Here is a 15,032-nt window from a genome sequence, read left to right on the forward strand (position 1 = left end):
TTTACCCGGAATAAATGGGAATATTCTAATCTCTCATCAGTCGTTTTTTCTGTTTGTCCAGAATCTACGCAGAAAATATGGGTATTATTTATTGAAACACCTCAAGCACAATATTTACTGTCCTTTTCTCTAAAATAAAATCTTTACTTGTATCTTATATTAAACTCCTGAAGGTAGAATGGTCGTAGGATAGTATACTTATATGATTCTTCACAGCCTCATATTTCCTTGGTGCTTTTCTTTTTACCATGCCATTTTTTGTTTTTTTAAGTTGGGAGTCTCAGTATGTTACCCAGGCTAACTGACCTTAAACTCCTGAGCCCAAATGATCCTCCTGCCTCAGCCTCCCAAGTAACTGGGACTACATGCAAGCACCACAGTGCTAAGCTATATATTGCTTATTTTTGCAATAAAAACAAACAAACAACTTACAAAATGATAAATATTGCTGTTTTCTAGTGTGTATGTATTTTGCCCTAACAGAAGACTACTTCCCCATTTATTTGTAAAATTTCATTTCTATTCACATGGTCTGTTTTAAACCATTATCATTAAGTGGTAGAAGCTCTTCAGGCACTTTATCTGAAAAAGTGGAACAAAGCATTAAATTGAAGAAGTACTAAAGTAAGGTGACTAATATTGACTGGAATGAGAAGAGGTCTAGATGAGCCACTTTTTGCATACTATTTCTCTTCCTCTGTTTCTTTATCTATTGTCTCCTCCCTCTTACCATTCCTGGGGTGAAGCTGCAGAGCTATCATAAACATGCTTAACAGTGAACTGAGAAGGAAACATTACAGGTACTTATCTATATAAGTACAGCTGCTTCTATATGTGCTTATTTTTACAACAACAACCAAAAAAAGACCAAAGAAAGACGTACATAATGATAAATATTCTGGGTACTACTGAGTATGTAAATGCTTTCTCCCAAAGAAATACTTCCACATGTAATAGTAAAAAATCACATTCATATTTATTTTTACATTTCTTTAAATATACATCCAACTCCAAAGTGAAAAATTGGAACAAAACAACTAATGGGGCAGCAAATTATGATTATAGTAGTTGACAAACTCTTCTTCTGAAAGACCAAGTTTCTTAATTTTTTTTTTTTTTTTTTTTTTTGGTACCAGGAATTGAACCCAAGGGTACTTAACCACTGAGTGATGTCCTCAACCCTTTTTATTTTTTATTTTGAGACATGGTCTCACTAAGTTGTTTAGGGCCTTGCTAAATTGCTGAGGCTAGCTTTGAACTTGCAATCCTCCTGCTTCAGCCTCCCAAGTCACTGAGATTACAGCATGCACCATTGTACCCAGTCAAAGTTCTTAACATTTAACTATGAAACTTCAAAAATTTTAATCCCTTCTGAAATGATCTCTTGTATTTTTTCTATTTTATCCTAAATATAACTGCTACAAGAATTTCCCTCATATAATCCCTTATGGAAGGAATTTGTCTTTTTATTTAATGCTTTCCAAGAGAAGTATCAGGATAATAAAAAGGGATTGTCCAAAAGATATACATTTCAATTAACATTACCATTGATTTTAGAGTAATTTTGCTTAAGTTGCTGAGTAATTTGAAGATGAAAATTTCAACTATTAATAAAAGCAACAACAACTAACTAGTTGAGAGCTTGTCATGTGCCAGACACTATTCCAAGAACTTAAATTATTAATTTGTTTTACCTTCACAGTGACATGTCATTATCACATCTATCTACTAACATGAGATGTCATCCCCAATCTTAACACAGGGAAACAAGTACAGAGAAGTTTAACAACTTTCCCAATATTCTATAAGTGACAGAAATGCCATTTAAACATTAGCAATCTGGTTTCATCATTGTGAAACACTGTTTATTGCTACTGAAAATACAAAAAGAGAAAGAAATTGGGAATCATCTCCACCAAAGTTCTTTGCTGCACTCAAGTTTAAAATGGAAACATTAAGAAATATTACAATAAAAATAATAATAGATATCCATGGTGAACTCCTAAATTTATATGAGAAATGAAAAATAGTGTTTGTTCCTTACACCTAAGGAATATATATCCCACTTAGAGATACTAAGCAGAAATATGTGAGAACATGCTTAATCAATAAAACCAAGGTCTTTGTCATTTCTCTTAAACCACCTCCTTTTACCATGATCCTTACATTAGCTAATGGCACCACTAATCTTTCAGACACCTACCTAGACCTGAAACATCTTCAGACCTTTTTCTAGACACCAGAGTGACTGTTCTGGGTCTCTCACATGAATGATTATAATAACCTCCCTGCCCCCAGTCATTTGATTCTCTCATCAACTCTTCATATTGTTACAAATTTCCCTAAAATAAGGAAAATGTCTCTATTCTCTGGAAAATCATATCTAACATTTTCCATTAAATATAAAATAAATCCAAAATTTTCATATGGCATACAAGATCTTCCACATATTACTTTCAAATAACCTTCCAGTTTCTTTTCTGGAAACATTTCTACATCGATTCTACACTCGCAGCTCTCCATTCTGATTTCCATGACAGTGTCATTAACTTTTTTTTTAACCTACAGATGGTTTATCAGTCCAAATGGCTGTTTCTACTTAAGTTATACATGTATCCTTCGAATGCTTCCTTTACTTTTAGAAGAGGACTTCTAATACATTCCGATTAAAAAATAATGGTCTTTTGCATTCTGCTATAAAGTACTCAGAGTGGAAATACAGCAAGAATGCAATTTTGTCTTGTAGTGAGCTAGTTTACATATCTTTTTCAACTAGATATAAACTCCCTAAAGACAAAACTGTCTTATTCATCTTTTTATTTTCACCACAGGACCTAGAACACTGCAATGCTCAAAACAGGGACTCATTAATTGTGGAAGTAATTAAGACAATATAAATCAAGTATAACATAGTAGTTACCCCTGTTCTCAGGGGAAATATTCCAAGACCCCAGTGTCTACCTGAAACTGTGGCAAGTACTATATATTGTACCCTATCCTACTTAGATTCCTATTCATATCTATGACAAAATTTAATTTGTAAATTAAGCACAATAAGAGACTTCTCAATAATAATTAAAAACAGAATAATTTTACTTTTTAATAAAAGTTATGTGAATAAAGTCTCTCTCTCCCAAAATACCTTAATATACTATATTCTCCTATCTTGTGGTACAAAGCCTACATGATGAGATGAAATGAACTGGAAAACACAATTACTATAATGCAGCATTAGGACACTATATAAAAGTTACTTGACTACAAGTACTCCTTGGGATACCACATCAGTCAATCTCATAGTCAAGACATGTACCAAGTGACTAACAGGAGGGTAGTGTATATAGAGGGATGACTCACATCTTGAATAGAATGAATATTATAAGATTTCAGGACTAGGGTTGTGGCTTATCAGTAGAGCACTTGCATAGCACATGCAAGGCACATGGGTTTGATCCTCAGCACTGTATAAAAGCAAATAAAATGAAGGTATTGTGTCCAACTGCAACTAAGAAAAAAATATTTTAAAAAAGATTTCATAACATTAGGCAGAACGTTGTGCAATTTAAAGCCTATGAACTGTTTATTCAATATTTGCCATTTAATATTTCTGGAACACAGTTGACCATGGGTAACTGATACTGTGGAAAGCAAAACTACAGACGAGAGGGAACTACTGTATATTGTATGTTGAGAATGAACTACAAATGTAAATAGTACCCAAAAGGAACACTTTCAATTGTAGGTGAATTTGGAAACAGCTGATTATTTGTGTGTGCATGCATGCATGTGTATCAACACAGATATATATGTCATTAAATACTTACAAACTTAGAATTGTGTCTTCTTGGTGAGATAAATCTTTTATAATTATATAATGATACACTTTTTCTCTAATAAAAGGTTCTCCTAGTTTGGTGTTAATATTTTATACAATTTTCTTAAAGAATGTGTTTTGTATCCTCTTTCCAATCTTTAATTTGCTATTTTTATATATCCTTATGCTTGTAAAGAGTACATGGACAAATACTTTAAGCCAAGTAGATAACCTCTCTTATTTTTAACTCCAGCTTGCCCTCAATGTTTATTATGATTAGTGATATACAGTATTTGTATTTGTTTCCATCATCTTTTTATATGTTTTCTATATTTGTCTTCCTTGTCATTTTCTCTACCACCACTCCCTTTTCCCCATTATATTGTTTGTTCCTCTTTTATCTCTCATTCCTTTCTTCCACTCAATATCTATCCTTTCAGCAGTTGCACTAGCTATCGAAATATATAATAAGATCTAAAGTCAGACTCTTCACCCTCCTCTTGAACAATATCTTTTAAGCATAATATTCTAATTTTTCCATCTAGTGAAACTACTGTGTTCTGACGTTTTAATTCTAGCCTGTATCCCCTTGCAAATTGGGCATTGCTAATGTTTTAGAACATCAATGTTTGCTTGTTTTACCTATATATTTATCATTGGCCTTCCTTCTTGATCCCAGTTCTTCCTTCTGCCTAAGTATCTACTTTTGGTGATAAAAACTCTCAATTTTTGCTAGTCTGAAATAGTTTTAGTTTGCCCTCTTTCTGGAGAAAGAATTTCACCTGATGTTTCTTAGTCTACATATGCAGCATTAGTTTGGATCACAAGTTGAACACCCCAAAGATTTTCACACAAAAAACTACTAGACTAAACAAATTTGGTAATGTTTCAGAGTACAAAATCAAAACCTATAAATTAGTTAGGTTTTATACGATAACAATAAACAATCCAAAAAGGAAATTAAGTTCCATTTACAATAGCGCCAAAAAGGATAAAATACTTAGGAACAAATTTAACCTAAAAGACTTGTATACTGAAATTACAAAATGTTGCTGGAAGAAATGAAGACAAAAACAAATAGTAAGACATTCCATGTTCATCATTGTGAAGACATACCATCATTAAGATGACAATCTATGAACTGGATGTAATCCCTATCAAAATTCAATGATGACTATGTATAATTCCACTTACATGACTACTTTAAGTAGTCAAATTCATAGAAACAGAAGTAGAATGGTGGTTACTAAAGCTATAGGGAGGGGGAAGAAAGAAGCTGTTTACTAGATATGGTTTTAGTTACACAAGATTAAAAATTCTAGAGATCTACTTCACAACAATGTGAATATTCTTACACTACTGAACTTTACATTTTAAAACATTAAGACCATATAATAAGAGTGAGGGAGGGAAGAACAGAGTTCATTGGATTAGACAAAGGAGAAAGAAGGAAAAGAAGTGGGGATGGGAATAAGCAAGACAGTAGAATGAATCAGACATAACTTTCCTATGTTCATATATGAATGCATGACCAGTGAAACTCCACATCATGTACAACCACAAGAATGGGATCCTAATTAGAATAAGTTATACTCCATGTATGTATACTATGTCAAAATACACTCTACTATCATGTATATCTAAAAAGAAAAAAAAAGACTTTTTTTAAAATATAAGGATGGAATAAACCATATTTTTAAACTATTTGTTTTACGAATTGTTAGAACAAGTAACCTTGTTATAATTTCTAAAATTGTGTGACTGTGATTTAAAGGTATGTTTTTTAGTTCAGCTTATTTCAATGTGATAGTTGAGTGTCCAACATAGCAGCTACCTCCTAAAACACAGGGATCTTTAAACAAGGTATGGGGGAGGAGGACAGCATGACTGTACTGGCAAGTAACTTTTAATATGCTTTTACCAATTGCAAAGGTTCACTTGGTATTCTGGATGTACTGTTTTTAAGTATCTTGCTAAGGGTGATGACTTCATAGAAGCTTTAATCAGTATCTCAAGGCAAATAAACACAATGTGGTAAATAAATAAATAAATATGGTTGAGACAATAAATAGTTATGTGCTTTTTACTACAATAATACTAAAAATGAACTCCAATGACTTTTTCTTCAGAAACAGAACACTCCAATCTAAAATTCATGTGGAATCTCAAAAGACCCCCTAAAGAGCCAAAACAATTTTGAAAAAGAACAAAGTGTGAGATATTCTATTTCCTGGTTACAAAACTTACTATAAAATTACAGTAATCAAAACAGTCCAATATTGACATAAAAAACAGACATAAAGACCAAGGAAGAGCCGAGGATGTAAAGCAGTGGTGGAGCCCTTGACTAGTATGTGCAAGGTCTTAGGTTCAATCCCCAGTACCATCAAAAAATAAGAAAAGATCAATGGAATAAAACAGAGAGCCCAGAAAATAAACTCTCGCATAATGTGATTAATTTATTTCCAATAGAGAAGCCAACAAATGGGTTTTAAGAAAGCTGGATATACACAAGTAAAAAAATCAATTGGACCATTTCCTTATACCATATACAAAAATCAACTCAAAATGGACCAAAGTCCTAAATACAGGAGCTCAAACATTTATGAAACTCTTAGAACATAAGGAGAAAATTTCATAACACTGAATTTGGCAATGATTTCTCTGACACCAAAAACATAACCAACAAAGAAAAAATAGATAAACTTCATCAAAATTAAAACCTTTTGCATATCAAAAAACACTATCAATAGAGTGAAGGACAGCCATGTAATAGAAGAAACATTTACAAATCATATCTAATAAGGAGTTTATATCCATAATAAAGAACACCTACAAATCAACAGTGAAGAAAACAAACACAATTTAAAAATGGGCAAAAGGACTTGAATAGACTTTCTCCAAAGACATGCAAATGGCTAAACATAAGAAAAGGTATTCAATATCACTAATCCTTATGGAAATGCAAATTAAAACCACACTGAGATATCATTTCACACTCAGTAGATGGCTACAATAAAAAATAAATAATAGCAAATGTTGACGTGGAAAATGGAAGCTTTGTACACTGCTGGTGAGGTTATAAAATAAAGCAGCCATTTATAGGAAAGAGTATGATGTTTCCTCAAAATATTCAAAATAGAACTACCATAATTTTTTCAATAATTCCATTTCTGGATATATACCCTAAAGAACTGAAGACAAGAACTCAAACACTCATGTTTATAACAGCATACTTTTCACAACATCCAAAAAGTGGAAGCAATCCAAGTATACATGAACAAACTGATTAATAAAGAAAATATAGTATATACTTACAATAGAATATTTTCAACAGTATGAAGGAAATTTTGAGACATGCTACAACATACAAAAGCCTCAAAAACATTATGCTAAGTGAAATAAGCTAGTCACTAAAAGACAAACATTGTTTTATTTCATTTATATGAAGTTCCTAGACCAGTGAAATTCATAGAGTAAAATGGTGGTTGCTAGAGCAGGGATAAGGAAGAAATGGAGAGTTAACTTTTAGTGGGTATAAAGTTTCAGTCTGGGAAGATGAAAAAAGTTCGGGAAATGGATGGTGGTGATGATTGTATACCAATGCAAATGTACTTATTATCACTGAACTATACACCTAAAAATGGTTGATAGTAAATTTTATATACATTTTACCACAATTTAAAATATACATGCATACATACATTATTTATGGCTTATGGTCACCTTACAATATCAAAGCTAGCAAAGACAGGCTAAGTGACTCCTCCTTACATTGCATTGCTCCAAACCTGCTTCCATTATCCCATCTCCGTCAGTGACCTATTCTGCCTCTCTTTTCCACTTTTAAAGGATGTTTGTGATTACCCTGAGCTCAGATAATCCTGGATGATCTCACCATCTTAAAATCCTTAAATCCCATCTGCAAAGCCCCTTTTAATATGTGAAGTAACATATTCAAATACTGAAGGAATTAGAACATGAACATCTTTGGGGTACCATTATTCTGTCTGCCATATACAGTAAGAGTTTAATATGAGCACACCTCACAACCAACAATTCTACTTCTACACACCCATATACATCAGGAGACATTTACAAGAATTTTCATAGTAGCTTGATATATAATACCAAACAACTGAAAAACACCTAAAGGTCCATAAACAGTGAAATGGATCCATAATGAACTACTATAAAGCGTTGAATAAATGAACCACAACTATCCACATCAACTTGGATGAATTTCAGAAACTGTCAAGAAAAAAGTTACAGAAGAATGCATTCAGTAGGATTCTATTTACATAAAACTCAAACAGACACAATAAAAACATTATTAGCAACAGTCATGAAGGGCTATAATAATATAAAAGTAAGCAAAGGAATAAATGGCGGAGGGTGCAGGGGGAACCCCCTACCTCAGGAGAAAGCAATTATCTCTAGGGCAGAAAAGGATTAAAGAGAGGTAGATAGAGTGGGAGGCAAACTAGTAGTGTGTTATTTTATTTTCATATTTTACTTTATTTTTTCTTAAACCATATAAAAATATGTGTGTACAGTCTTTTACACATGATATTTCTCATTAAAAATTTAAATTGTAACAAATAAATTGAAAATCTGCTAAATGCAAGTTGTATGTAAAGGAGGAAGCAGTAGCCAAAAAAAAAAAAAAATACTGTAACTGATGAAGGAGAAAAATCTTTAAAGATAAGAAACCTCAATGCTGGAGAGAAAGTTCTAGGTCATAAAAAAAATAAAAAATAAAACACACTCAGAGATACATTCCTCTGTCCCAAGTTCCAAGAACAGGCTTCTAATGACCATCTAAATAAGCAGGGATCCACTTGTAATTAACAAGATGAACACCAACTCAATGTTACAAACTACCTACAGACAGAACCCAAATCTCCTAAAATTTTGTTTGGCTAACACAGTTGTTCAGATTCTTTTGTTTAAACAGAACAATGTCTTTACACAAAGCAGATAACAGTTAATTCACTTCTATTCTTCTTTTTTTAACTCTCCCTTTCTTCCTTTAAAAAAAAATAATATATATAATATATGTTATATGACTAGTCCCTGATACCACTTGAGTTTGAGACTAGCTACAATCCTAAAAAGTCACCCAAAAGAACCCATCTATCTTCAAGGTCATTATTATGAATTATGTGATTTCAAGTCCCTCCAAACACTTTCCCTGCTCTCTCCCTTTACTTCTCCCACCTCCTTTAATCAAGGATATTGCCTTTTATTACACAATTGGACACACCTTGAGAAATTAAGTACAACCTTGAAAATTATGACTGCATGTACAAATGCTCTTTATGGAAAATATAGGTAGACTGGAAGACAAGATCTACATTCTAGGACTTGTTTTCACAATATCTCACAGCATAAACCTTAGCCAAAATTTTTACTCTCTAGAGTTCAATTCCTTTCATTTTTATGTAATAAGTAGATTTCAATTAAACTGTAAATCTCCCAATATCTTCTATACAAACATTTACAATAAAATAAGCTTTTCAGCAAGTATAGATTCTTCCTGCTTTGGATGGGGTATGAAAAGGCAGGAGATCGTGTTAGAAAAATAGGCTGACCTGGTAATTAAAATGGGAAGTGAAAAGAGAATAAGAACCTGCCACTGTGGAAGACAGTGCCTGAGGACCATGAAAACAAGTCCATGAAAACTTTCCAGTTTTACTTATGGCTGCCGTTCACTCAGTGTATGAAAACATAAATTACAGAAATGTTACTATCTCATCTAATATAATTAAAATATTCTATCACACATCAAGTCAACATTGCTTCTCATAATCTGTCAACTTTTATTCTCAAATGTGGCCAATTCTGCTATAATGAAATTTTTGTGTCCAATTTCATATTAATTTCAGTGTCAGTTAACTATCTAAAGATATCTGAATCTTATTTGTGCCTTAGAGATTTCAACTTGTTGGAATGGTAAAACCAAAAGAAAAAGAACCAAGAATAGAAGAAAGAAGAAAGGGTCAGGACAATTTACAAGTTCTAAAATGCTTTGTAAAACACAAAACCAAAAAGGCTAAAATCAGGTTATGAAGGCCTTAGCAAGCAATGGTCAAGGGCAAGAACTTTATCTCCTGAACAATGAAAAGCCATGAAGCATTCTTAAAATGGGGCAAGTGACTTAAATTTGTGTTTTTGATAACTGATGGCAGAATACATAATGACAAAATAGGGTATAAAATTATTATGTAAACAGCATATTTTATTTATCTACAAAATATTAACATAAATTAGAATGAAACACTCATCATTGAAGCCATAAAATCATTTCAAAAATACTACAATATTATTTTTAAAATTCAAAGTGAGAGCCAAACATGATGGCACACACCTGTAATCCCAACTACTCGGGAAACAGAGGAAAGAGGATGACAAATGTAAAGTCAGTCTGGGCAATTTAGCCAGACCCTGCCTCAAAATAATATTCAAAAAGGGCTGAAAATATAGCTAAGTGTTACATAGCTTGCTTTGCATGTTTGAGGCCCTAGGTTCGATTCCCAATGCAGGAAGGAAGGAAAGAAGGAAGGAAGGAAGGAAGGAAGGAAGGAAGGAAGGAAGGAAGGAAGGAAGGAAGGAAGGAAGGAAGGAATGGATGGATAAATTAATTAATTCACAGTGGGGAACTGCAAATTCCTTAGAAGGGTTAAATAATCATGGACACTTTAAAATCCCTCTCATTTTAAGTCTTCACACTACATACGTACACTTTTTTTCAAATAAAATTAACACTTTAAATAGTATTTATGGGCATTAAGACCACAGAATTTTAAAATATTTACCAAACCATTTAAAAAGCACTTGCCATTTTAGGTATAGAAAAGTATCTCACATACCAACTTGCCTTTCAAAACCCCATATTTACCTAACCACACAAAATGGTCTTGTTGAAAAGCTGAAAACTACATTGTAGAATATACAATGAAAATGTATTTGTTAGTTCTGATCAAAGCTTTCATTAGACAACTGATTTTTTAACAACTTCTTCTTAGTTTCAGTTGACTCCTGGCAGACAGATTACAAACTCAGTGCTTCTTTCTATTAACCCATCAAAGCAGAACACAGTCAGCAGTACTTAGATTTAAATTTTAAATCTCTAAATACTTTGAAAAAAAACTTAAGTTAAAAAGTGACATGTATAATATTTAAACCAACTATTATGCATTAAGTCAAATGTTTTACAAATATGTGCCATTATTTTTCAACACAGTACTGAACATCCCCAAAATTAAAAAATACTTTAAATCCATTCTTACCCAATTAAAAACATTTATATTAATATGCATTTTTCAGTGGTTTCTAAGATGTTAATAAAAACATTTAAATTCTTAACGAAATGAAAGCATGATGATTTTGTTATCAAAAAAATGAATACACATATGCTTTTTCTAAAGTTCTCTCTTTCCAAAAAACACACAATATTTATTTTTTCCAAGCATCAGGCTTAAAAAAATATAGGTTAGCAATATCAATAGTCAACATGAAAAATAAAACTTCAAAAATTACTAATTTGTGGTCCTTTATACTCTTATTTAATCTTTACCAGAAGTATTTACTAATTGAACACAAATAATTTTAGACTAAGAAAGTATTATAAAATTCATCTACTGGTATTCCCCTGGCTTTACAGGATCCCTGAAACTCAGAAAGGTTTACTGAAATTTAAAGGTTAAACAGGCGAGTCAAGAGTTTGCTCAATCCTCTGCCTAAGGGTCCTCAGTCCTCAATCCTCTGCCTAAGAGTCCAGAACATATTCCCCTATGTCAGGTTCCACTCAAATACTTTTCTTCTTTCTTCATCTCTGAAACAACAAAGTATTTTTATAATTGTCATATACAACATATTGAAAATTACAAAATCTCTTGATCTTTTACTTCCATAAAAGTAGTGGTTTCCTCTTAAATTCCTTATCATAATATATATGTGAAGCATACACACACACACACACACACACACACACACAAATCCTGTTAAACTTCAAGAACAGCATAAATAAAAATTCTTGTTATTACAATCTCTACTAGGTTAATAATATTCTTTTCTAGAAACACCCATATAGTATCAATTTCTGACACTAAACATTAAGCAACCACGTACAAACCCCTGAACTATTAACAAATATTTTAAGACTCCCCAAATTTTTCTACTCAGTTAATAAGGATTTTGTGCACCAAGAAAATATGCCCTTTTTAGAAGCACAAATTGTATTTTCCTCTAATACAAATTAAAAAAATGAAACTACCCAGCACAGCAGGGCACCTCGTCAAAGGCTGATAAAAGTTGCTATGAGGGAAAGAGCACCCCACTGGATTAAGAGGATTAGAAGTTGACTATACCCATCAAGTTGCAATGAAAATATATTAAACTATAATATTGTTAAGTTCAGCAAAATTGTCTACAAATGTTATGAAACTGTGCTAAAAGAAATTCCCTTGTAATTAAAAGTCAAAAGTCATTCCGGTCTATGAAAATAATGGATACTACTTTGCTGTACAATGAATCCTCTTAAAACAACTTTTCTCGTGATACACATTTTCTAAGCAATGTCTATTATCATTGGGAGTAAACATAGAAAACAAAACGTGAAACATTATTTTCAAGCATTTAACCAAAAATTACAGAGCATAAGAGTGGCTTCTAAAGCCATATCAAAAAAGCAAAGTGTTGTCTCATCGGAACACCACAGGTCAGTGTTTAACATGTCATAAAATCAACATGGTTATCTTGTAGATTATCTTGAAGAGTACACATGACAGGAGAAAGAAAAGAAACAAAGTATCTCAGACGTAGTAAGGACAAGAAAATTTTGTTTCCAATATGCTAGGTTAAAGATATCACTAATCAATTAAGTCTGAAAACTAATGATATATACTCCTACTTAAAACCTCTGCACTTACCAGTTAAGTTGCACAGAACACAGCACTAAGAAAATCTAATCAAATCCTAACACCAACGCTTTCTAGACCTGTGAAGTTGGGTCACCTCAATAAACCTCAATTGGCTCATCTCTAAACTGAGGTTAATGTCACCTACCAAACAGAGTCCTTGAGAGGCTTTGAGACAACATATGTAAGGCACTTTGACTTAGCAAATGCTCAGTGAACAGTTGTTACACTAAGTTTTCTGGTTATGTACACCAAATAGAGATTTCAATGCTATATAAAGATATGCTCAGTCCCTGATGATTTTGATTCTTTTAAAAATCAAAACTATGAAAGCCTACAAGAAAAAAAGTGGAAATGTGCTGGCATCTTTCCAGACATTACCAGGTTTAAAGGTTAAATTGTTAAAACATTCCCCTAATTATGCAACAAATACACTTTACCATGAGTTAGTCTGTATAACTTTGCATTTGCCCACATTCCTCTTTTTCATCTAAATAAGTCTCAGTTCCAAAGCTCATTTCTGTTCTTTTAATTACAAGATCTATGACTCCTCTCGTTATTATCAATAATAACAAAATCCCGTTTAAAAATCAGATAGGGGCTGGGGTTGTGGCGCAGTGGTAGAGTGCTTGCCTAGCATGCATGAGGCACTGGGTTCAATCCTCAGCACCACATAAATGTAAAATAAAGATATTGTGTCCACCTAAAACTAAGAAATAAAATAAATATTTTAAAAAAATAAATAAATAAATTCAGATAGGTTGTCTCATTTAAAGGTAGAATGCTGTTTTCGCGCCGATTATCATCATTGTTAACAGCAACAGATAAATGGCACCAAAGAGACCGACATCAAACTACGCCCAAAGTGGAGTAGTGAACCTATCAAACCACACCTAATCCGCCTTACTGCACAAAGTCTTCAACAACTGCAATAAGAACAGCTGTCCCATTCCTACTGCAAGAGAAAACGTACTTGCTTTGTGTTTCTAAAAAGTTTTCTGTATTTGAAGAAACCTTTCCAGAACAAAACACGATCCCCTCGCCTTTGTCCCCCCCCCCCCCAGGTCGGCACGCCGTGCAGCAGCCAGCCCACGGGCACTGAGCCCGGCTTTCTGTTCACCTACCTGCTCTCTCGAAATACAAGGCAACGAAGGTCTCCTGAACATTTTGCCACTGCCATAGTGACCGGAGGCCGTTTCTCCTAGCGACGCGCAACTGGACCTCCTCCGGGGTCTGATCACAGGCACTTTGTCTTCCAGGGTGCTGGGCACCCGGGGGTGAGGCGCGGCTTCCCTGAGGTGAAAGAAGTGATCCAAGCCCAGGGCCAGCAGGCATCCGACGGCCCCGACCAGGCAGGAGAGCAGCGGCCTGAGGGCAGTGGGCAGCGCCCCGAGGCTGGCGAAGGAGACCCACCAGACCAAGCTGGCGACGAGCAGTACCAGGATGCTGTGCCCGAGTCGCACCGGGTGCGCGAGCGTCAGCAGCCCCACGAAGCTCAGCACCAACAACAACCTGCCCGCCGCCGCCGGGGGCGTGTGCGCGGCCGCGGCCGCGTCCCCCCCAGACCAAGACCACCACTGCCACACCAAGAAGTCCCCCAGGTAGCAGCAGGCGGGCAGCGCCAGCAGCCACCAGGAGCCGCCGCTCCGGCCGGGGCCCGGCCCCCGCTGGGTCCGCGTCAGGAAGCAGGTGAGGAAGAAGAAGGCACAGGCGATGCTGAAGAGAGGGCTGAGGCTGTGCGAGCACACGCTCAGCAGCGTCCGCAGCCGGGCGGCCCCGGCAGCCCAGCTCCAGGGCCCCGCGCCGAGCAGCAGGGCGAAGACAAAGGCGGCCAGGGCGCCCAGCGAGAGGCGCGCCGGGGAGAAGGGGGAGCCGCGCCGCGGCTGCGGGGGGTAGGCCGGCGGTGGCTCCACGTTGCAGAAGCGGCAGAGGTGAAAGAAGAAGCCGCGCGGAGGGTCCTGCCGCAGCGGGCTCACGCAGCTCTTCACGTAGCCGTTCCTCAGACTCTCGAGGGGCGAGCCGGCCCCGTCCGGCGACTGCGGGTACCTCATGGCTTTGGCGTCTCGCTCGTCCCTCCTCATGGCCGGGACCGCAGGGAGCCGCAGGGCTCAGCGCACCCCGCTCGGACCGCAGCGGCCGCTCGCGCTCCAGGACCCCGGTCCCCCGCGTTCGGGGCGACCACCGGCTCGAGACGTGTCAGGGCTGCGCCCGCCGCCGCCACCCGGGGTCCCCGCAGCGCGGGCTCTGGAGCGGCGGAGTCCGCGACATGCTGGCTGAGCAGAGGCGCGGCAGGAGCT

At 35.9% G+C, this 15,032-nt stretch overlaps 1 protein-coding gene across 1 annotated transcript in view; it reads right to left on the reverse strand.

The window, feature by feature from the left end:
• Pde3b (phosphodiesterase 3B) overlaps positions 1–14,816 on the reverse strand; it is a 172,778-nt gene extending 157,962 nt beyond the window's left edge. Inside the window, exon 1 of the mRNA XM_026398986.2 lies at positions 13,860–14,816. Within this exon, the coding sequence (XP_026254771.1) occupies positions 13,860–14,816 (957 nt within the window). The remainder of the gene's footprint in view (positions 1–13,859) is intronic.
• Between the last annotated feature and the right edge of the window lie 216 nt (positions 14,817–15,032).

This window comes from Urocitellus parryii, chromosome 4 (genome assembly GCF_045843805.1).
Source record: "Urocitellus parryii isolate mUroPar1 chromosome 4, mUroPar1.hap1, whole genome shotgun sequence".
NCBI lineage: Eukaryota > Metazoa > Chordata > Mammalia > Rodentia > Sciuridae > Urocitellus > Urocitellus parryii.